This window comes from Aulostomus chinensis, chromosome 2, assembly GCF_037954235.1.
Source record: "Aulostomus chinensis isolate RoL2024-O1b breed Wild chromosome 2, RoL_Achi_v1.0, whole genome shotgun sequence".
In the NCBI taxonomy this organism is placed as follows: Eukaryota; Metazoa; Chordata; class Actinopteri; order Syngnathiformes; family Aulostomidae; genus Aulostomus; species Aulostomus chinensis.
The window spans coordinates 14,202,518-14,226,794 of NC_141321.1; the positions used below are offsets into that span (position 1 = coordinate 14,202,518).

Sequence of the window (24,277 nt, forward strand, 5' to 3'; positions counted from 1 at the left end):
TGAATTATCCTGCAGCCAAGAGAGTTAATTAACAGCTTTTAATAAGATGCATTTTCTATTTTCGTGTTGTTTCACATTATGATAAATATTGCATTTTTCAAAGTTAGCCTGCTCCAGTGTTGGATGAATTGCGTCTGGTGGTGGTACAACCTTGATCTGACGGTACTGAGTTTGGGCACATTTGTGTTTGTGTGCCTGGAAACAAATATCAAACTGCTCCTCCAGCTGAATTTATGACCCTCACATCCCCAGGGATCAGCGAGGTGTCACACTTCACTGCTGCCCCAATTACTTCCAAAGGCACAGACACACACAGATGACCAGTCATAAAGAAAACATACTGTAACATAACACATATTTACAGTGCATATGCCCTTTTTACACACCGACACCATTAGAATTCATTACACTTGAATTAATGATATCACAGCTGATTTCTTCCCTGGGTGCACCCACGAACCCCAGACTCCCCCGGGACTGGCTTTATAGGTTCACATGTTCCCACGCGCGCACACACACACACACCTATCATATTCACCATCATCTGCCTGTGAGGGCATGAAATGATGTCATAGTACACTGACGCAAGGTCAACTCAATGTTGGCGTGTACTGTAGCACTAATTTTCTGAGATTCTGCCCGTCGTGCCGTTCGTCTGTTTGTGTGTGTCTCATTTGTATCCCAAACTCAAACACACTTAAGCTCTCACACCATAAATCATCTGCAAGCTTTATTGATTTGGCAATGAATCAATTAGTGAATTATTTAATTAGCAAAGCATTATGGGTCAGTGCAGAGCTGCTCCCACCCTGGAGCGTTCCTAGGGTCTCTTTAAATCACAACACATAGAACCCCTGTGGCTGTGAACGTATGGATGTGACCACACAAAAGTTTTATTAATCCAGCGAATTCATGTCCCATATACTTTCGGGATCCTTTTTTATTTCAGACTCAGAACTTTTGCTGTCACTCAAGTCCAAATTAGACTGGGCTGCCGCTGAAAGAGGGAGAAATATGGATATTACACTGTTGAGAGGATGAGTTATGTCTTTCGCTTTTGTTTTTTTCATATAGGAGCTTTCTTTGTGCTCATTAATTCATGGGAGTGTTTGGGTTAAAATGCATAATGAGTTCATTAAGGGGGATTGGCGTAATCAGGAAAGGTATTGCCTTAATTACTGGCACAGGGCCAGACCTATCCATTCTCTGTGAGACCGGCAACCCACCCTGTCCACCGAGCTCAGTAATTTAATTAAGTGTACAAAATGCTACACCCTAACGTCACCCTTGGGGGCAATTATAGCACTCAAGATTGAAAGATCTCCACCGGGGGTATTTTACTTACTGGCAGGAGATTGCCTGTGTCAGTTAGCTGATTGCATTGATTATATTGATTTGTAACAGCTTTTCGCGTAATTTCATCTGCAAAGGTGAGAGCAACACGTTGGCCTGGTGACTTTTTTATTTATCCCTTCTTTATTTAGACCCCGGACTCTTTTGCCAAGTGATTAGATGAAATGGAGCTCCACAATAAGTCTTTTAAAGTGGGAGTTGGGGAGTGTGGATCAATAGTTTTTATTTGCCATGTAAGGTCAGAACAGGTTTGATGTGAGGAATTCTTTTACGGCTCTTTCACCTACGGCCGCGTGGTTGTGCTGAAGCAGCTGAAAGAGCCTTAAATTGGCAGCAGCACATGAGAGACACGCTGAACAGGTCTGGTTCACCTGAGGCTGAGAGAACCAGGACCAACAGCTGCATCTTTAATATCATGGAAAACAGAAACAGAGGACCAAATTATGAGGGCTTCATAAATTAACACTGTATTAAGACGCTGTCATTGATAGTAAAATGAACTCACGGACATTAAATAACAGGGACACACAGTTGTTAATTCTGGGCCAATACAGATTTGGAGGATAACATTGATTAATAATAATAAAATAATGCTTAATCTGAAGTTTCTTCTCTGTTTTTCTTCCTTTTGTGCCTCAGAAATAAATCAAAACATCACTTTTCATGGTTTTTAAAATAAATACCAGCCCTTCATCACGCTGCCTTTTGAATTCACACATAAAAATCTCACTGCCATCATCTTGTTTGCTGGTATTCTGATGGGTACGGATATGGAAATGTGGGTCATAAATTGGTGTAGTTACATTTAAAGCTACAACATGGCCCCTTTGTCTCCATCTTCTGGTCGTGACAGAAAGATGACAATATGATTGACTGCAGCGTGAGCTTGGAAGAAAAACACAGAGATGAGGCTGGCACAATCATATTTTTACAGTTAAAATAATTCAAAATAAACCTAACGCTTATTAAACATATATATTCTTCTGCTATTCTTCTTAGATGTATTTGTTGTTGTTTTTTTGCCTATTCTTTGGAAAACGAATTATACTCGAAGTACAAGTGTAGTGATCTGGAGGGGTGCAGCAATACCACCAGCCTTTCACCCACATCTGTCTGTCAGCTGCTTTACGCAGAAACTACCCACCGACTGTCAGAACTCGTGTCCGAGAAGGACCTCTTAAGTGCTTCCTCTTACTCTGATCACCGCTGCATGTTTGTGCTCTATCGATCGAATAATTTGTCTGTTAATCAGCTCTTTGCGAAAACTTGATTAGGAATGGAAAATGTGGATAATAGAAGGTATTGTTTTGTTGTTTTCTATAAACATTACCAATCTTAGTCAAAGCCGTGAAGATTTTTCTTCTTTTCTTGGGAACTGCGTCAAGCTCTCTCCTCCACCATAGACCTGCTTTTGAAACACCGTCTTGTCTGCTATTTAAACAGAAATGTGACCCAGCAGAGGATTTCTAAAGACAGGCCTGTAACCTTTGCTAAGCATGGCAAAAAGCAAGAAGAGGCTAATAGTTTGATGAGCAGTTCATCAACGCTGATTAAGAGCATTGGGGGACAGGATAATCCAGGGGTGGCGTGGTCATTAACACTGCCCAAAGAAGAGTAAATTAGCTGATTAAACACCCCCCCAACCCCTCCATCCAGAGCCAAGCAGGCATGAGGGAGGGGCTTGGTGAGTGATGGATGAGGAGGCGTGGAGGAAGTGTTTATGTCGCTTGCCAGTAGAGTTGTCACTCAATGAGTGAAGTGTCTTCATCAATTTGGATCCATTACCATGTCAAAGGGAGAGGATGGTGTTTGAGGGAGGGGAACAGATTGGAGGTGGAGAGGAGCAGAAAGTACATCTGCATACTTCACGCTTATTCATTCACACACACACACACACACACTCACACTCATTCAGCCCCTCCCCCCGCAGGCAGGCCAGTTTACCGTAAGGCTGTTTAATTTTCCTGAAATAGGGCTGTGACAGCTGTGTCATGCTGATGAGGAGAGTGGCAGCCTGTCACATCTCATCTGTCTCTGTTCTGATCCTCCTGCCTTCACCTCCCAGTGTCTCCCCACTCCCCCTACCAAGATGTCAAACATTTGCTTCAAATAAACACAGTAGTCCCAGTCTGTTAGTAATCTGTGTGTGTGTGTGTGTATGGGAGGGGAATAGACTGATATTGGAAAAGGACAAAAGTAATAACTGTGAGCTGTTTTTTATTTCGCCTGCATTGATTGTTATTGGTGCCTTTATCATCTGACCCGGCTCAATTATGCCAATTGGATTGCGCAGTGACACAGAGGTTGTGAGGACAGTAAAATGAAACACAGGAGTGTGAGATTAAAACGTGTGTGTGTATGTGTGTGTGTGTGAGAGAGAGAGAGAGAGAGAAAGAGAAGGTGGAGCAAAGATGAAGTAGATGAGTGAAAAAATGGCTCGCTTGTAGACTAAGCATCACTTTGTTTGTTGCTCTGCAGAGAGGACAGCCATTTAAATGTTAGTGATGTCATTTGCACCTGTCACTCATGTCACTGTGCGATAAATGTAGAGCCATTACATAAATGAGATGTCGGCTTGACCCGCAATATGCATGAATGCAGACACACACTGGTATCTCCTTATTTAAATGTAGGTGGAACACAAATCTAGCAGACTTCTGTCAGATGTTGCAAGAAATGCGCATTGTGTCTGAACGATTTTAAAAATATTACAAACAAAATGAGTTTTCAGTCCAGTTCAGGCAAAGTATGAACATCCATGAACAGGCTCCTGTATTTCCTCGTATGATCTTGCAAAGCAAATTGTATGCTACAGCTTTTTTTCTGCAATGGCACATCTTACTCGATTTTATTTTTTTTTACATCCCAGTGATGCTCTGCTCCTGAAGTTGTTGAGTTTGGTTTGTCTGTCCCATAAGTGGATGCAAGTTGAAAAAAATATGACCGAAAATTGGGGACTAATTGGTGGATAAATTCTGTTCAGTCAGCAAAACAAGTTCAAGCGCCAGCATTTCAAATACAAAAGAAATGCAAGCTTTTCTCTTGAGTTGTTCTGATTCCAACACCAGTATCATAGATGTAAATATCAGCAAATTTGCTATCGGTGAGCGTGCAAGTTTCTTCCATTCCATTCAATTGAATCGTCCTGAAACCGGATCCGGCCACTTCCGAGTTAGCTCAGTTACCGCTCACTCATGTTACACACAGGAAATCAGTTCTCCCGGGAAAGCACGGGATATTTTGCTGTGCTTCTCACTGGAAATTAGTATTTTAGAGAAATAATTGATTGACATGTTACAATAGTCGTTCAGAGCTAGCAAAATGGCTGCAGTGTGGTAATATTTTATCCTGGTCAGATTTCCCCAATAAAACGGTGGCGTGTCCAGTATGAAGACTGTAGTTTGGAGGGTGACTGTCAAAGGAGAAACCAAGTTGTTGGGCTTCATTCTCCAGAGGTGTTGTTTTATAATGACAATGTCATAGTAAACATGCAAACAAGGTGAGTAGAGGATACTATGGTTGGCAAAGTAGGTGATTATTATTATTAACCATGGGGGGGGGCATTGCAAGTTAAAGAACTTAATGCCATTAATCACGCTCTTGACCTCTGACCCTTGACCCCAGGTGTGGATTAGATTGTAACTGGAGAACTGTGAGTAACCGGTGGGTGGCAGAAACGCGTCTAGGCTGCATCGAGTCTGCCGAAAGTTAAAAGAAGACGACTTCAGGCCTTATTGAACACCTTCAGGAGTGTTGTAGAAGAACGATGAAAGCAGAAGTCTGCTGTGCTCTGTAGCTCGTGTTTGAGGCCATTATGGTCTTCTTGGTCTATGCACAGTGAAACTAAAAAAAAAAAATAAAAAAAATAATAATTTCCACCTCTAGAGCTGATGTATTTATTTATTCACACAATTAACAAACTTTGTGTTAATTGAAACATTTGAAATGCTTGTCATGCCGAGAACTGATAAATGCAACTTGGATTAAAATATTGTGTCATTAATTTCTTATATTTTTTTTTTATCACCAGGGTCATACAATTCTTCAGTACCAGCATGTTATGTTTTACGACTTAATAGCCTTATGATCTGTTTAAATGAAGGGGAACTCTGTATAAGCCATTTATTTTTGATCTATTTCTTATTTAATTTTATTTGAAAGGGCTGGACAGTGAAACTACACATCAAGTCTCACACACTGCACAACATAAAACAATATGGAACAATGCAGAGCGTGAGTTGCATGAAGGGACCGTGTTCCAGGATGATGTAAGCAGTCATCACGTCGCGATGCTGCGCTTCTGCTCATCTGATTGATGCGCCATTTAAATAGCACTTCACTCGTAACACCATTGACCAAAGAGCAGCCTCTCCTTTGGTCTATGGTGCAAATGTTTTCTGCTGTCCCAAAATAGCAGTGCACCATGGTTGTGCCAGACCAGCCTCATTAACATACTTGAGCACCTGATGGCGCTATTGGAGCAAGTTCATTTGCTAGCAAAGGGCGAGGATGCCTGGCGTCAAACCATCATATGCGGCAGTTCAAAACTAGCACTGACGCTTGCGCTTGACCGAGCGCCAGCTTGCGCCATACTTAGGGCCCCTGGTGTGTTTCTGGGTTTCCCTCCTGTCCTGCATATATACTATATTGTTGTTTAACAATTGTGTAAATTAATGAAACTAAAGTACACTTCCCCTGAGTTTGTGTTCTCAGTGCTCTACCTTAAAATGGCCTTTGCATTCTAATATCTCCATTAGTCTTGAATCATTCTGTTTGATGGTGAAATGTGAGTTCAGGTTGTGTATAATTAAGAGCATTTTTAAATGCAGGTACCTGTCCCAACATGGCTAATCCTCACAAACAGTGAATAGAGCCACTCTGACGTAGCATCGGCCATGGACTCTATGAATGAGGCACGCCGCTTTGATGCTGTCAGCCAGATAGATCGCCGTGCTCTTAACCCTCCTCTGAACCCGGCATGCCACACAATAGCCAACTGTACGCCTTATACCAGTGCAAACACTCATCCACGTTAATGCCAATTTATTCACCACTATTACTTCACATGTAAAAGAAAGACACGTTTATTTTGAGTCAGCATTAAGATTATGTACCGCTCAAGGAAAACAGGAACGGATTAGAGGTCAAACGCTCAGCAGAGGTTTGCATAGTTGAAAAGCATCATCTTCATCATATGTCGATTAGCTCAACAGCCCTGGGAAAGCAAACAAATGTTCAATATTAAAGGATACGATTATTCTCCAGTTAACTGCTGTGTTCTTTTTAAAAATATATACATTGGGGTTGGCAGACTTGTGAAGCATTGAAATGAAAGTGTGCAGCCATCCTAGCAGTTCAGTCAGGGTCTACTTTAATATGTGTGTTTGGTTATCGCTCAGCAGGTCTCAGAAGGGTTCCTATGTTCTCATCTGATGCTTGGGAGAAGAGCGAAGAAGCATATTTCATCGCGTCTTTAATAATGGGGTGCAAAAGCAAGCGCTGGAAAGCTGAAAGCTGTCGCTACTTCCTGGATCAAAAGCACTGTAGGTTCCAACGCTTTGAATTGTGAGACACAGTCGATCAGATGCTCACTAGAGATTTTTTCAAACCAGAGTGACATTTGTTTATTTTGTGCACTCTGCAGATTTGGTGTGCCTGCCTCATGCTGCCTAATGCACCACCAGTATAGTAGAGCTACTGAGATCCATCCTGACACCACAGAACAGAACATAAAAAAGCAAAAAAAAACCAACAACTTTCACCACAGCAGTTCTCTTAACATGATGCAATGTTCATCGCATCTGCTGCTGCTGAAAATCGTGGCAGATATAGTGAAAAAGAGAGAGGTGCTACCTTCTTTTCTGAGTTGTTACAACTTTCATGAATGTATAAACTTTATTTATATGACAAATTTATCACGACTTGGTGTATGAACTGAATTGAAATCAGCAGTTTATCGTCTAAGCTGTGTGACATTAAAGATTGAGGTGTAAGCAAAGAGACCTGTTTCAAGTGTCACTTTGCAGTTTGGGGGGGTGGGGGGGTTGGAAGGTCAGTGGCTCTCCTGGTGAGGAAGGGGCTGCTGTCTGTGAAGGTGTGGGCAAGATGGGGGGGATTTAATTAGAGCGAGTGCCTGCATCCCCTCTGGTCACCTGCAGCGTATTACTACTTGCTGCCAGGGGTTAACTGGCCTGATAAATGGGAGCAGTGACAAGTGTGTACACACACACACACACACACACACACACACACCTGTGTTGTCCAGTGGGAGCATCTCAGGACTGCTTTGATATTAAAAGAGCATGTAGCTTATATGACGTGCTGATAAGCAACTGAAGAAACAGAGACACTGAAAGGCTGATTTTAAATGTGAGACTACTCACATTTTATTTAGCGATGATGTCGCTTGTGTGTGGATCTCATAAATGTACTTTTATCTTCTACTGCAAGAAAGTGGAAGATTTATCCCTTCATTAATTTATCTACAGTAGTTTCTCGATCAACATACATTCAATAAGATGAACAAATATCAAATATATGTAAAGTCCATATAAATATTTCAGTTCCTTCACCTGATAATTCAGTCACACACATTCATAGTGTTTTCTACCAAAGAACAGTTTGAGGTGTGTGTGTGCGTGCGTGCGTGCGTGCGTGCGTGTGCGTGTGCGTGTGTGTGTGGTCATTCGGTCACTTCTGTGAACTCAGTGAAGAAAACTTAGTTGGTGATTTGCCACTCGCGCGTGTTTTTACATAAATCTTCAGTCTTACTCAAAGCGAAGGCCGTGCCCATTAATAACCCAGTGTGTTTGGCCTGATGACAGAACACAATGCACCTAATGGAACCATTTATTTCCATAATGCTGCTTTGTCAGGCCAATAGCACACGCGGAGGGAGGGAGGGGAAGCACAAGACGGAGTCTAAAGATGGAGACGGTTCAAGAGTACAGAGGACAATGAAGGGCATTAAAAGCAAATTTGGTGAATTTGTAGAATATTGGTGGTTAACTTCCATTCAGGGAATTGGATTGTGTAGCAGCCAATGAAGTTTTGGTCTTCCAGTGTGTACAGTGGCTGTCTGATCCAAGAACCCCCTCCTCCTCGACCCTTTCTCATTAGAGTTCACACTCAGATCAGCAGCTAGTTCATGCATGCCGCTTCTTTTGCTCTCCAAACTGTTTTATAGAACCGAAGCAGCTCAGGTGTGACTGGTTATACCATGGATGTATGATAGGTGTGCACCCGCAAACGCACAGGATTTCTCAGTAGACTTGCAATGAGAAAGGAGTGGCTGTATGTTGGAAACATTTTTTGTGCAGCAACCTCTGCGAAATGACTTGTTTTACTGTCATTATTTGATCTATTTCCCTTTACATCCCTTTGGAAAGTATAAAAGTGTCATCATATTAAAATATTTCTTCACTCCAGAAGTGTAATTAGGTTGTCAAGTACTTGGAATGAAGCGCAACACATCTGGTCCCAAACTGTCCCGTGACTGTCAGGAGCGTTGGACACGATGATCAGACGAATCTGGAGCCTTACGTGGATCAGTGCTGTCACTTGGTGTCTGATACGTCAAGTATGACACTCATTAGTCATGTTAGATCAGATCTGGTTCACTCAAATATAAGTTAGGCCAATGAACTATTCTGCTTCAAGACAGTAAACTACAATATATTTACCTCAAAACTATGACTAAGATTATTGCAAAATGGGTCAAGGAACACATTCAAGTCTGTGGCAGTGTAGATGTAGCGCCACCTAGCCCTTAGTGGGTCGACTGGATCCGCCTCAGATTTGATCAGAAACATCTGTGGCGGCCAAATTTGATATTTCGCAACTGAACAGCGCCACCTAGTGTTTCCAGCATGTAAGCCCAATGTAACAAACATTTGATTTACATCAGGGCTGCACTGTGTTGTCTTCACGTAATGAACTGCATCATCATTTATGGTAAGTGTGTTTTCTCTAGCGCCACCTTGTGGATGCAGGAAGTGATATTTACAATTACACATAGGGGTGGACCTTTGATTGGACCCCGAACACAAACGTTTGCTTTGGAGGAGGTAGACACACTCTGAATGAGTTCTAGCAGTTTCAAGGTCTCATCTTCTCCACACAATCTAGATGGCACCTTCAGATTCACCACATTGTTTAGTTTAAATCCAAATTTAGTTCAACTGACCTTGACAAAGTGTATCAAATATACAGTAATGGCCGTTAGACAGAGGCCAGTCACACCAGCCTGATCGTGGACCTGGTCCACAGTGTATTCACTGCCCACAATGCCACAGAACCAGTTTCATATTTAACTTTGGTGATGGCGTCTCATCCCAGGAACTGTCTTTATGTTTTGAAATATAGGTCAGGTATTTTTATTACTGGAACTAAAGGGTGCTGGGTGACCTTATCCTGAATTAGCGTGGACTTTTTAGAGGTGAAGCATGGTTTCAAATTTGGACACACTGACGTTTTCAGAGCACATTTTCATGATAAACAAAATGTAAAGAATTTGACCCTCTCCCGTTATTTATGACGGGACGACTAAAGATGATTGAGTTTAAAGACTAAGCACTTGTTGTTTATCAGGAGGAGGGGCTGCTTATTTCTCGCCAATTAGCCTGCTGACAGAGAGGGATGGCTTCCCTGACCTCCCTACCCTTGTAGCTGTAAATACAGCAAACATAATGAACAAAGAGTGAAAGAAAGCTTAGTGAATGACAGGCATGGTTGCATTTAAACCTCTAGAAGAGTCAAACTTTCATGGTTAGTGGTGCAGTGTGTAGAACCAGCACTCTGGTAGTCGCGTGTGGATTCAAGGGTATCTGAGAGGCGTTGCCAAGGGAAGCGGCTGACCACACTGTCACACCTTTGGCGACATTTTGATCGATCGTGAACCATTAAAACACACACTAATGCTGTGATTTACATCTGCCACACTGTCTTAGGTTTGCACATTTTAACAGGGCCCATGAATCTGTTGACAACGTCAAGTGACTGATCAGTTCTTAGGATTGTTCACAATATTGATGGCACCCTAACAGAAATTACCTGATGGGAACTGGCACTTCTCAGAGCACAAAGAGATGAATTTGCCTAAAAGAGTAATATTATGTTGGATTGCATGTGCTATTTGTGCTGCACGCCACAGCTTGTAAACTTAGAAATCTTGATTAAATTCCTCTTGCTGTGCCATCATGTGAAGTCTGTGTGCAAATGAAACAGCCAAAATGGCAGTTCTGGCTGGTTTGAACATTTTATGAATGAAAGTTTTCTTTTGTTCCTGCTTTTCTGTTCTCCCCGTATTTACTTTATTTCGTGTTTACAGGTAAGTTGGCTAATAAGAGCACCTTACCTGAATAGTAATGCTAGGTTGAAGACATGCTTGCACTTCATTTGTAACACTTTAGTAACTGAAAGTAAATTGATCTGCAGAGAGACAATCGAGAGCGAACTGGCAGAGATTTTCAAAGCGCTCAGTGGCTCTGAATATCCTCGTAAGTGGGTAGATAATGCTGGCTGGAAACACACAGTGAGATAGCAGGGTGAAAGTAATGATGTCTTGTTGTGCCTGATAAGCTATCTTCCTTGTCTCTGCACAATAGGGTCCTTGTGTAGCTGATAGTAAAACAGGACCATTAAATGGTCATAAAACTCACACTGGTCTGGATCGTGTTGAAAGGAAGCTTTTGTTTCCAGTGTGGAAAAAATAAACAGGTGAGCTGAGAAACAAGCCCCAATTTAGATGTGAAGCAGACTCTGGACCCGCGCTGTTTAACTTGTTCTGTTGTGGCCGTTCAGTTGAATTCACTTGTTTTAGTCAGCGCTGATAAACTAAGATCACATCTGAGCTACTGAGATCAGAGCATTGTCATTAGAATGACAGTGCAGGAATGTTAGTCATTCCTGCACTACCTTCCTTCCTGTGTGAGTGTGTGTTTGCTTTTGCTGGATTAAGTTTTGGTTACAGATATGTTATTTGACATGCAAATTATATAAGCCTCTTTCACACATGCAACAATGAAGTTTACCAAGGAACTGGGAGTGATGACACGCCCGTTCCGGTAGAAGTAGTGATGAAACTTAAACACACACACATTGTATATGTCAGACATTTGCAATCCCAGCTGATAACAACACTCTACATGCATGTTTGCACATGCAAACATTAAAGCGACATGTCTACTGCAAGGCACCGCAAGTGAATTTCAGTCTTCACACATGCAGCTGCTTTCCAGAACAATCCTGTCTTGGACGTGTTCACACATACAAAGCAGTGATAGGTCCTTCCCAGTAATGTTCCTGCTTTTATTCACGGCCATCCCTGCATTTTCCCTCTGATGTTACTGGGTCTCAAGGTTGGAAATCTTGAGCAGATTTACCTGAGAAAAGCTCTTTTACAAATGACCCCTTCCTGGGAAAATGCTGGAACATTTCTGGGAAAGGCTGCATGTAGCGCAGCAGACTTTAACTGTCAAAACCAGGTTTTTGATTACTTATAGAAATGGAATATTTGATCCGTGAGTAAATAAGAATTTGTCTTATGCTTTCATGGAGAGTAGGTTGATGATGGAAAAATCAGTCGAATCCATTATTGGCTGAACCTGAATCACAAAACGTTGGTCTGATCGGTCCTGGGGGTTTGTTTTTGTCAAATTCTGCTGTGTATGTGGGATTTATTTATCAGGACCGTAATCTAAAAAAAATATTACTTTACATTCCCTTCACCATTGTTTTGGTTCTCCAAAAGTAAACATTTTTAGAAGACATTATCTTAAAAAAGATTTGGAATTCCAGCCTTGACTGCATCCGGTTTCTCTACCAGCAGTTTTTGAAAGTGACCTGATGTGAGGGAGGCGAGTGTGAAAGACAAAAGCAGATTCACAACTAGTGGCCTGGATGTGGCAAAGCTCAATATTGGTTAATAGCTGATGGGGACAAGGTACTGAGACTGTGAAGACAAGTAAATTACCTTTATCTCCTTAATGAGACAACATTAATTTTAGTCTCAAGGTCTGTACGCTGATTTATCGTCTGCCTCTAATGTTGTGGGAATTAGTCTAATTACCGGGGGGAGGGGGGGAGGGGGGGGTATGGAGAGCTGTTTTTCACTTCACAGGAAGACCATTGTGTACCCGCGATCATTTATCACAGCCGTGACCTGGACGATGAGCTGCAGGCCTACGTGGTGGGAATCCTCAGGTGCAGGTTGACAGAGTCCCTGACACGTGCAACAAGGAGGAGGAGGAACAGGTGCAGGAACTCAAACACTCTGAGAATGAATCCAGACGGAATTCGTCATCCTGTCTGGGGAGTTGAGATGCAACATGTGGTGGAAAAAGTACATGTGGCCATTATTTTGAAAAGTGTTGCAATATTTTTAGGAAGTAGTATCACGAGTCTAAGCACTTTGTTGTCTAGAAAAATCCACCTGAGGCATTTTGCCAACTCGAACATACAAATTTAAACTAAATAAAAGAAATTGCGCAGTACTATATTATTTCCATCCATCCATCTATTTTCTTCCGCTTATCCTGTCAAGGGTCCCGGGGGGGTGGAACCTATCCCAGCAGCCTTCGGGTGAGAGGCAGGGTACACCCTGGACAGGTCACCAGTCCATCACAGGGCCAACACATAGAGACAGACAACCATTCACACTCACAGTCACACCTACAGTCAATTTAGAGTATCAATCAGCCTCGTCCTCTCTTGATGTCTTTGGACTGTGGGAGGAAGCTGGAGTACCAGAGAGAACCCACGCAGGAACAGGGAGAACATGCAGACTCACACAGAGAGATCCAGAACCTTCTTGCTGTGAGGCGACAGTGCTGACCACTGCACCACCGTGCAGCCTTTAAATAAAACATACCTCACTAAAATGAAGCAATTTCTGCAACACTTGTGCAGTATTATTAATAGTAATGGTTGTGTTTTGGGTAGTTTTTTCTTTTTGTTTTCACTTACATAACTGCACAGATTGGCTTTGTGATTTATTTAATGGTGTGCCACGAGTGGGGATTTACACAGTGAATAAAAAAAAACGCTTTAAAATGTTTATTATCATCTGTGCTATTAGATTGACAATCTGCAAAATCTGCCCAAATCCTTGTTTGTCTTCAGCCTCACTGTCGAAGGCTTGAGGATCTTATCAATATGTTAGATAAGCCAATGAGGATCCATGACCCAGCTCTAATCAATAATGTGCTGACTAGCCCACAGCATGCACAGGGAGAGTGTGAAAGTAATCTGGATTAGTTTTAGGGCAGGTCAAACTGTCTCAGAGCTGTGGTAATGATTGAAAAATATGCCTGTAATTGCTGATAAGCACTTTAATGTTTCAGTAAACTCCTGTTGGCGGCTGCGTTTACTAACACATAACTCCTCGATAAACTTTAGCTTTGTAGTGCAACGCCAAGAGCCGGCGTGTCTCTTTGAACAATTATTGTCTTCTCATGAAGGGTGTGTGCTGCATTTGGAGAGTTCTGGAAGGAGTTCAAGAGGGCATGTGTGAACGAGGAGGCCAAAGGAGGTGATGAGGGTTCATCTTTGTTTGAGGTAACTTCCAGTGAAATTGTACAAACACCTGCAATGAGATAATCCATCAGAAGTACTTGATGAGCAGACGTGGAGCTAGCTGGTTGCTGCTGCTGCTGCTGCTGCTGCCATTGTTGCCCTGCACCACCTAGGCTGTGTCAGACCCTGACCTGTGACAGGTCTGCCCTAGTGAATCAGTGTGTCACAGCACCCCCACTCTGTCTTTGCAAATCATATGGATCCAGTTTATCAGTTAGTTTGAGGTAAAAGTTATGTCAACCTGAAACTGTTTTGCGTTGTTCAGCTGGTCAATAGGGGGCGCCAAACAACATAATAATGGGCCAATAAAGCCGAGGAAGAGGACTGACGGCAAGTGTGACTGCCAGAGCTGCCCATTCTGCCTATGGGGCAGTGTTTGGGCAACGCAGCTAAAAAATTTTAAGTTTTGTAGCAGTTCGCAGGATTTTGTGTAGCATTAGAGCATTAGCATCAGTAATGCTACTAAACAGTAAATTAAACAGTAATATTTGGCAGTATCAACCTCAAGACATGTTTTATGCTTCACCATTCCATTTTTACTGCCATTTATTAGTTTTTGTTTTTGATGGGGTTTTTTTTGTTTGTTTGTTTTTTGTTTTTTGCATTTTCTGCTCCATGATGACACTTGCTAGACTCACTACGATGTGTCCCTGTAATCTCTGGGTGGTCCAACATAAAGTGGGCTGTCAAAAGCAGGTTACATTTTTTTTCCCACATCACATGGTTGCCCTGATGAGCCCTCTGGCATTTGACAGAACTTTCTGAAAGATTAATTTAGTTAGAGCTGGTGACTTTTCTGCCAGGCTTGCAAGTTTGCCTGTGTACACATACTAAACTTTTCAAAGAAATCTGTTCCTAAAGAACTTAATGCTGTGCAGCATCTGGTGCTATTAGGCAGACATGTTGGATCCCTTCAATGAGAAGACAGTGAGCGAGATGAAAGCAGCTGACACTGGAAACATGGGGCACACTTTTAATTTAATTTGTGGGCCTCAACAGGCCTGGGTGACAGATTTAGACCTGGTCTGGCTATTCAAATTACTTTCAAATCATAAAAGCTAGGAAGCAAGACTTTGGAGGGGAAGAGGTGGCAGGCAGAAGGCAACACTGATTTCCTTGGAGCAAATTACCTCTGTATGAGGGACAGGGACAGGCGGTAATCCGCGTAGTGGGTGGGGGGTGGGGGAGGTGAGTGTACGGGGCCACAGTGGCTGAGGAGAAAGAGAAAGGGAAGTGGGCGGAACAGCAAGACGCTCCAATCTTCTGTAGGTCAACATATCACGAATGGAGGTCCCTGAAAAAAGCCCCGCGTGTAGTCTTTTATTCATGTCTGCAGGACGGTTTCAATCCCAGATACTCGATCTGGAGGTTTCTGTGCACAGTTGAGATACAACACCTGAGACAAAGCTATTGAAGCCGTATGATGATGCAATCAACCCTCTAACCAAACGCACGTTATACTGTACTCACATTATTTGTTCAGACCTGAACGTCAGGTGTGAATAAAGACTTGCAAACTGCGTGGGCACACCGAGGAGAGTTTATCTCCTTGAAACAAAAACTAAACATAAAGTGGAAATAACAAAGCACCCAGAATTTCAATTACATGAGTATTTCAGGCAACAATAGAAGAAGTCACATTTTCTCACCAGGATTACATTCCTGGCAGGTAAAGAGGCTTTAAGGGAGCATTTCTTCATTGAAAGTCAAAATCTAGAAAAAAAAGTAATGTTATTATTATTATTTAACAATAATAACAAGTATTCAATGAAAAATAAAAGCCCCAACACATGAGAGTGTTCAATTCTGACTGGGCTCTACTGGTTTTTTGTGGTTGTTTATTTGTTTTTGGCTTGAAAATAGCAAGACTGCTGTTGAATAATCTAGATTAAGAACAAGAATTAAATTTGATCATTTACATTAAATATTCAGTCATAATGTTGAGCGTTTTTGCTGTAAAATTTTTCAAGGTTTCACATCATAGACACTCTCGCTCCTGATTTACTTCTTTTTTTGTTGTCAGCAGCAACATTTCTACATTAATATGTTGTTTTTTTATTTTAAAAGACATTATTTAAGTGAAATAACAGAATCCGTTTTATAGGCTGCAGGCAGTTGCGGCCTTCTTACAACAAGGTTTGAAATATATATATAAATTAGAAAAAAACGTTTTTTCCAGCTAATGCGCCTCCTTTTTTTCAGGTCTTAAAACGGCATTAGTTCCCATTAAGCAGACGGCCAATTAACTTATAGCCTCTTGTGCCAAGTCATTACACTTTTATACGGTTTGTGTGTAATTCCTGGTCGTAAACTTTAATGGCTTCCGTGTGGCCTTGTGAGAATGAAGCAATCCATTAATATGAGTGATTTAAATACTGTTCTCTTTTTTTTCCTCAATTTCACCTTCAATAACAGGTTGAAAAACAGCAACATTCGGTGCTAATGAGACTGGAGGATGTTTGCATCACCAATAATTACTTGACTGCGCTGTTATGTGTCTGGGTTTATGGCCAAAGGTAGATGCAATCTGCGGTGAGTATGCGGAGCTGGCAGGGAGATATAGGTGCCGAAGATACACTCGCCTAATCTTCTAATGTACCTCGGAGCTTTGATGCAGTTGAAGGTGTTTGCAGGCGGGACAAGGGTTGGACATTACCTCACTCAGAATGCTTTCTGGGGGGGAGAAACGAGCGGGTAATTAGCTGATTAGAGGCCCGTCAGAGCAGCTCCGCCGCAAGCCAATCACAGCCGAAAGCGACCAGCAGGGGCGGGGCCTGGAGGCTACGGAGAGACGTGCCTCTGTAGTTCATCAAGTTAGAATGAAACGGACGCGATCTTAGCTAGTGGCGAGTAGATCGGCCGAAGGAAATAGATGGAGGGATTCGAATACAGACGATAGTAATGAACATTAAAAAGTTCTTTTCTCTTCGAAGATAATATCGTATTGCTTATCTGTGAATATAAGCTACTTTGGTGCAGCCTAGCTTGTATTAAAATATGAGTTTGAATGCGCTCTACGTCCGCTGACGCGCGGCACAGGTGCGCACCTGCCAACTTGGCACGTCTGTTCCAGTAACCCTCCGCCGACCTCCCGGGTGAAACCGTCATGGAGAAATCAAAAAACTTCCGAATCGACGCCCTGCTTGCAGATGAGACCAACCGGGGCAGCCGCGACCTCTCCCCCGGTCTGAGCAGCGACAGCCCCGCAGGCAGCCCCGTGTCCTGCCGCCGCGCGGACACCCCGTCTCCCCGGGCCGCACATCTGCAGACAGGAATAATCCCAAAACCGGGTATTCTGAATCTTCCGCACCCTGGACTCGCCTCACTGCCCCAAGCAGCGATCCCCGGCATGTATCCTGCGCCCATGTACCCACTCTCAGCTTTGGGTAGCCAGCACCCTGCGTTTGCCTACACCGGCTTCACGCAGCTAACGCAGACCTACCCGGACCACCTGAAGGCGGCTGCCATGGCAGGATCTCTGCCCCTGGAGCACTGGATCCGTACCGGGATCATGATGCCTCGGCTGCCAGATTACAGCTGTAAGTGAGACGGTGAAGTTTCGGTTCAGGGCCAAAGTGTATATATATTTAAAAGAAAGAAGAACCCAGCAAAGACCAGACAAAGGCTCCGGTGTAAATGTTGTCACTTGCAAAAATTGTGTCGTTATGTTATTAGACATTATTACATCGCATTGATTTCCCACCCGGAAACCAATCACATCGTCTGACTTCTTTGGAACTTCGGTTGTGCAAGACTGCCACACGAATTAAATTTTCTCTAGATTTACAATAATCATAATAACATCATTTTTGCTTCTTTTTAATGAAATACATCAACTTGTCCTTGTAAACAATGCGTTGTTTGATGACTCTGATGATTTTTTTTTCTTCAAAATGACCGCGCACATCTGCGAGTATAAGTCTGAAGTAAAATCAATATTTTAGTAGTGTTCCAAAACTGATTGGAGCTCAGTCTGGATTTGTGTAAATGTGCAAATGCAGCCACTCACTCTTCCGCGGCCTGCTTCGCTTATTATCTCTGTGTCACGTTTTAATTTTGGCCCATTTATTTCTCTATAAACGCCAACTCGATGGAATTGTCTCGGTGTGAGACAAGAAGAAACTATAAACAAACACCTAAAACGTTTTGTAGTTCATCAATAAAAGCCCAAAGCCTTCATTGGATTTTCATTAAGTTAATGGCACGGCCGTGTTTTTATGGCCTGCGCGCCTGCTTCTGCTGTGTTCCCGTCAACAATAAACTGGAGAAAAGCTATTATAGTTAATGATAGCCGGAGAGAGCAGCCGTATGTGTGTCCGCTCCCACCCTCCAAATACTCTGAACTGAATGTTCCTCCAGCCAGATATCGCAGACTCTCTGACGTTCCTCTAAACATCTCAGGATTAGTGGAATAATTTAACCCTTGGTATACTCAAACAAAATGTTTAGTAAAAACATAGAAAAAAAAAAACAAGTGGGTTGTTTTAAGATATTTGAAATGGTCATAAAATAACTGGAAATTATAACCTATCCTTTTGTGCCTCGTCCAGCCGGCCCTCAGACGGGTCTGCTGGGGAAGTGCCGGAGGCCCCGCACAGCCTTCACCAGCCAGCAGCTCCTGGAGCTGGAGAACCAGTTCAAACTCAACAAGTACCTGTCCAGGCCCAAACGCTTCGAAGTGGCCACGTCACTCATGCTGACTGAGACGCAGGTAAGAGGAACCAGTCCGCCTCACAAGCTGGAGGCTCCAAAGAAGAGGAGGGAAGTCTGGGGGTCTTATTTACCCTCAGAGGTCAACAATAAAATACATTGTAGAAATAAACGAGTGTTTGTGCCGAGCAAGGAACAGCACAAGACAAATATGATTCTAGCATCATGAATGACATCACACATTCAAGCCTGAGCTCATCCAGGACGACTTCCAAACATACAAATAACCCGTTCCCTCAGCTGGAGCATCATCATGAGACTTAGACTAAGACTCTGTTTCTCATTTCCAGAAACAATGAAAAAGCAGTTAAAACATTCACAAATAAACAAAAAAAATCATAAATAACTCCTTGAAATAAAGAGCAAACTTGATAATATAGAGCATCCAGAACTGCTTCAGCTGTCTGAACTCACAAGTTTATCCCCCAAGAAATTAGTTCCATTTCACATCCTCTATTATTTATCCCTCTTCACACACACACACGCACACACAGTTGTTTTTTTTCCGTTATTGACAATTCTTTAACTTGTACTGATTGTCAAAAATTCTCATTTCCACTGAACGTATCAAAAAATTGATTATTTTAATGTGAAACTGCATAAATAACTATAGTTACAAAAGGAAGAAAAAACAGTAAGAAGTGTCCCCAGTTCATTACTCAGTTTGAGGCAACTTTTTTGTCAAAAATGTTATTTCAATCGGGAGGAAATGACTAATAACTGACCAAATATGGGCATGGTGACATAGGTAAGGATGGCGTTGCTGTGTGAGCGTTTATAATAATTAACACCTCATGAAGGGAGAGGAACTTGCTTCCTTCTGACTCGTGGAAGAGAAAAAAACAGTGAAAAAGAATGTATAGGAGTTTATTTTCACCTGCTGGCTCCACAGGCCTCCACTCGTTCAAGATTTTATTTTGCTTTTACATTCAGAATTGTTTTGTATTTGTGTTGTAAAATAAGCACATTGAGCCAAATCTCCTCTAAAAACTCCCCATTTTTAATTTCATCAATATTGTAAAGGTTTCTACATCAGGGTTTATTCATATAGCCTTCATAGCCTGATGAAATATATTTGTATGACTGGTGACAGTGTGTTCTGGTGTATGGATTGATTTTAAAAACAGCTGTTTAACTCCAACATTGAAGAGTTTGAGCTCGGCTTTATCCAGTGTTCATTTACCCGCTCTGAAAATATGTGCTCTTTTTTTTGGGGTATTTATTTCAATTAAACCTCCTTTGCCGAATAAAAAATTACAAAAAACTGTTTTTATAAGGTGAGTTATCAACTGAAGAAGAATCACGGTGATGCATGAGATGTAATTTGTAATGTAATCCCATGTTTTGCGTTTTCGGTCGATGGAAAAATAAAAATACATTTTTATAGCTTACGGATAATTAGACAAAGTTAATTTTGTTTATATTGTTTATATCAACTAACAGGTTTTTATGAAAAATAGCACCGGTTAAAAAATAAAGGGGCAAATAGTCGAGAACCTGAGAGAGAGAGAGAGAGAGAGAGAGAGAGAGAGAGAGAGAGAGAGAGAGAGAGAGAGAGAGACATCCCACCAGGAGACGCAAATGAAGACAGTTTAAGAGTCAATAAAAATCTCAATCATTTCTGCTTTGACCTTTCTGGTGATATCGCTTATTCATTTCAAATCTATTCACACATATGGTTGACTCTTTTCTGTTGTTTGGCTCTCTGTCCAGGTCAAGATCTGGTTCCAGAATCGGAGGATGAAGTGGAAGCGAAGTCGGAAGGCGAAGGAGCAGGCCAGTGCTTCCTCCCAGTCAGAGACAGAACGGAGGGGGAAAACCGCCACTAACAAATCTGACGAGAGCAGACGGCCTGTGAACGGGGAAGACGGGGGGATTGATCTGGATTTGGAAGACGGTATGGAGGAGGAGGAGGAGGAGGAGGAGGAAGAGGAGGAAACCCAGCGTAGTTTTTCTGTTGCTATGGGTAACAGTGTTGGAATGCCACGATCCATAGACTTCTTGCAACGTAACAGCGCCGACATCAGCTACAATCCCCACAGCCCGTTCTCTGAAGACGACCTGGAGGAGGTTCAAGTGCAAGACAGGAAGATCGGGGCAGGACTGTGAAAAGACACTTGGACATTCCTGAGAAAAGAACTTCCAAACCCTCCTCTGTCCGCTCTGTGGACTTATTGTTGGAATAACTTATTATTCACGCAGATACTAAATGATCTGTTTGAGACTACGTCTGTCCTCTTTGGTTCCAACAGACTCGTGCTGTATAAAGTGTCAGTGAAAGAACATGGGGAAGTACTGTACATTTCATAGCATGCAGGAAAAAGGTGCTCACTTCCTCTCCAGGTCGGTCCGTGTTTGTCCCAGTCACCTTGGTAACGCTCCACACAGTGAACTCGAGAGAATCTCAGAGCGAAGATGGGAATTGTGGTTCAGATGTAACATCATGATGATGACAGTGAAGATGAAGAACAAGCTCGGTGACCCCGTGAGTGGAGAAGTCAAGACCAGCAGCGTTTCGGTGAATTATGAAGTGATGCTGGACTTTTATGTTTCATTCCTTATCCCTCACTTGTAAAGTAATTAATTTATTTGATTATTTGCAAAGATGAATCATATTTATCTGAAACTTGTTTGTGGTTTAACTGTGAAACAATAATAATAAAAAAGACATTGTCAGTATTCGTGATTGGAATCGGGGTGTATGATGCTGATAATGTCGTAAATGTTCGAATTAAGAACTCTCAGAACAGCGGCAAGCTATGAGATATAAGAGGCCAAATAATAATTCATTTTTGACGTAAATTAACGTGACGCTCAGAGAGGTTGTCGTGATCTTCCTGTGACGGTTTTATGATGTCCTAAAAAGAAAAGACAGGGGGGCCCCGACATGTCATCTGCGTATTAGTTATTGTGCTTCATGTCTTACGGTTAATAATGTTAATACACTACTAATGAACCAACTGAAAATACACAGCTGGCAGTATACCAGCCAGTAATGTAGTATGTATTTTATTACCTGGAATTATAATAACCTGGTGTTTATGCAATCGTTTAGCCAGTCTTTCTGGTAGATACTTCCTGTCAGCGATACCCAGGAGGTCAGGTGACTGTGTGAATAATGATAAAGCTGCAATTTTGTCACCTTTGTCACTTTTTGAGTTTTCAGCTTTTATTTTACTTTCTTCTGTCGTCACTCCATCAGGTTTTGGTTGCAAAACAAAAATGTAATCCCAATAATACGGTCAGTATCCAATGATTTTATTGATATTCAAGGGATAACATGTAAAAGCAAGACCAGTTCTTTCTGACGTAGTCCCTCCCATCATGAATGCAGGACAGACAAACAAATGCTAGTATACACACGCACATGGACTCACTCTCTCTCTCTCTCTCTCTCTCTCTCTCTCTCTCTCTCTCTCTCACACACACACACACACACACACCAAGCACCCAGAAATAGCACTTGGTGTTGAAGCCAGCTTTTCATAGCGGCTGAATCATGAGATTGAATGATGAGAAGTTTGGCATCCGTCATGCACACCCACCAGATTAAATCATTTGCTCCCAGCCAAGTTGAGGGCTGAACCCACTCAGTTGGTAGAGTCTGCAGGCCTCAAAGGACAGAGGACAGGAGGCCTACCCACAAGTCAAAGGATTCACCGCTGAGCCAGCTGTCATCAGCAGAGACGGGACCTCGCTGCTGCAGGTTTTACAAACTGAGGAGTGACTCCCTGGCACCTAGAGAACCACAAGAGCCAGAACCACCACCGCTGCTGCAGTTTGCTTCTGCAGAGTGAAGAGGGCAACATTTTCATCTGCTCAGATCTTCAGTCTTCTGGATTTCATGAGGAAACTCACAGTCCCTTTATGTGTGTTACAGCTCACTTATTTTCACCAGAGAAAAATAACATTTCATGCAGAATAGCATCCACTTACCTGTACAGAATATATAATATACTACAGCTCGGGACGGGCTGAGAGCAGACACCTACCAAGGCCTGTAAAAAGGTCTCCACTTGGTTAAGAGGATCTGAAGTTGAACAGGTTCTACCTTGAATATCGTCCAGGTAGTTTTTGTGTAATTGTGCTCAGAGTCACAGTAGAAAACAAAACCTCTGGCGGAGAAGTTGTGCTGTAGCTGTGGTTCTCCAGTAAGGCCTCTGTCCGGCTTCTTCTTTTTCATTTAGTCAAAGGAAAGGAAAATAAATCCTACATTTGTTTGCAAGACTTGGCAACTCACAGAGAAGAAGCTGCCATTAGGATGTGAAGAGTTGAAGCTCCTCGGCTCGAAAAACGTCTGGAGACAAGTTTGATTTGATTAGAAATCACAACAAACAAAACTGTGTAATTCATATGGATTTATGCAGGGAAAATCTAACACAAAAACAACTGTATTTCTCACTTCCTCTCTTCCAAGTTCCATGATGCGTAAATGTGTGTTCATGCCTCCTTTAACGTCACGCTCAGCTGTCGGAGCCATCATGTTAGCTGCAGAACAACCACAGTCCTCTGCTTTTAATTTATTAGAAAAGCTCCTTGATATTAATTACTCAGAGGGGTTTACTGATTGCCAAATAATTAAGTTAATGAAGAAGAAGTCAAGCAATCAGAGGTGATAGTGAGCTGACGTGGGCCCATTTTCATTTCCAGAAGCCGCATGATGAGCGTGTGGAAACACAGAGGGGCATTTTATTGGGGTCTATAAGGCTGTGATTAAAGAGGACATGCCGTATGGTGCCATTTAGCCCCTTCTCACACCTCAGTCACTTATTTATATAGTGATTAAATGTATTGAGAAACACTGGTGTGGAGGAAACAGCAGCAAGGCAGAGCTGCACAATTACTGGAAGTGGCTTTCACCTCCCTTGGGACTGGTCTCAAGGTTAGTCAGGACGAATAAGCTGTTTTAAATAAATATCATTATTCAATATGTCATCAAAACAGAGAGTCAGGCTGAAAAACTTCCCCTTTGTCTTTTGAAAATCAATATATTGAGAGAGAGAGAGAGAGAGAGAGAGAGAGCGAGAGCTGCATATCCAAATAATATGTATGAATATATCAAAAATTTCATGGTGTCATATCCCGATTGTCCCACAAAAAGGGTGCGATGTAAGATTCTTTAATTAAATGTGATAATAATTGACAGATCAATTGATGAGAGTGACTGTTTGTTGCATCCCTTTTTAGATGCTGGTGACCAGCAAGGAGACCAGACCTGATGGGTGTGTGTCACTAGAATTTAGTATGAAATTAAATACAAAATCATTCTCAGCGGTAAATTCATGGCTTTAAGATTGGACGCGTCTGCCTGTTCGAATGACTGCAAAATAAATACCTTTTCTAGTAGGTCTTTTGTTTCGGCTCAGGGTTTTTCTTGTTTTTCCACTTCATTTTTTCCAGCTCATAACAGGCCCACAAAAACCCTAACAAAATAAAAAGACCAAAATCGACACATTCATTTTTTTAAGACACGTATTTTTCTGCTTGAAAAAAAATGGTATTTTACCTCAGAGCTGCAAGATATAATGAACACAAACAGATTAGAACAAAACAAACCTTAACACCTCTTTAAAATGTGAAGAATCCAAGAGCGATGGAGGCCACTCTCATACAAATTGCATCCAAATAGCATTTAACACTT

At 42.1% G+C, this 24,277-nt stretch overlaps 1 protein-coding gene across 1 annotated transcript; it reads left to right on the forward strand.

Annotated features, from left to right (window-relative positions):
• Positions 1 to 16,679: 16,679 nt before the first annotated feature.
• mnx2b (motor neuron and pancreas homeobox 2b) lies at positions 16,680 to 21,454 on the forward strand. Its single transcript, XM_086194147.1, has 3 exons — positions 16,680 to 17,465; positions 18,477 to 18,637; positions 20,350 to 21,454. The coding sequence occupies exons 1-3, from the start codon at positions 17,033 to 17,035 to the stop codon at positions 20,743 to 20,745; spliced, it is 990 nt and encodes a 329-aa protein (XP_086050273.1). The 5' UTR covers positions 16,680 to 17,032; the 3' UTR covers positions 20,746 to 21,454.
• The last annotated feature ends 2,823 nt before the right edge of the window (positions 21,455 to 24,277 follow it).

Coding starts and splice junctions, on each gene's coding strand:
- mnx2b (XM_086194147.1), top strand. CDS start 17,033: ATGGAGAAATCAAAAAACTTCCGAATCGACGCCCTGCTTGCAGATGAG. Junction 17,466..18,476: donor TCGGCTGCCAGATTACAGCT/GTAAGTGAGACG, acceptor TGCCTCGTCCAG/CCGGCCCTCAGACGGGTCTG. Junction 18,638..20,349: donor TCATGCTGACTGAGACGCAG/GTAAGAGGAACC, acceptor CTCTCTGTCCAG/GTCAAGATCTGGTTCCAGAA.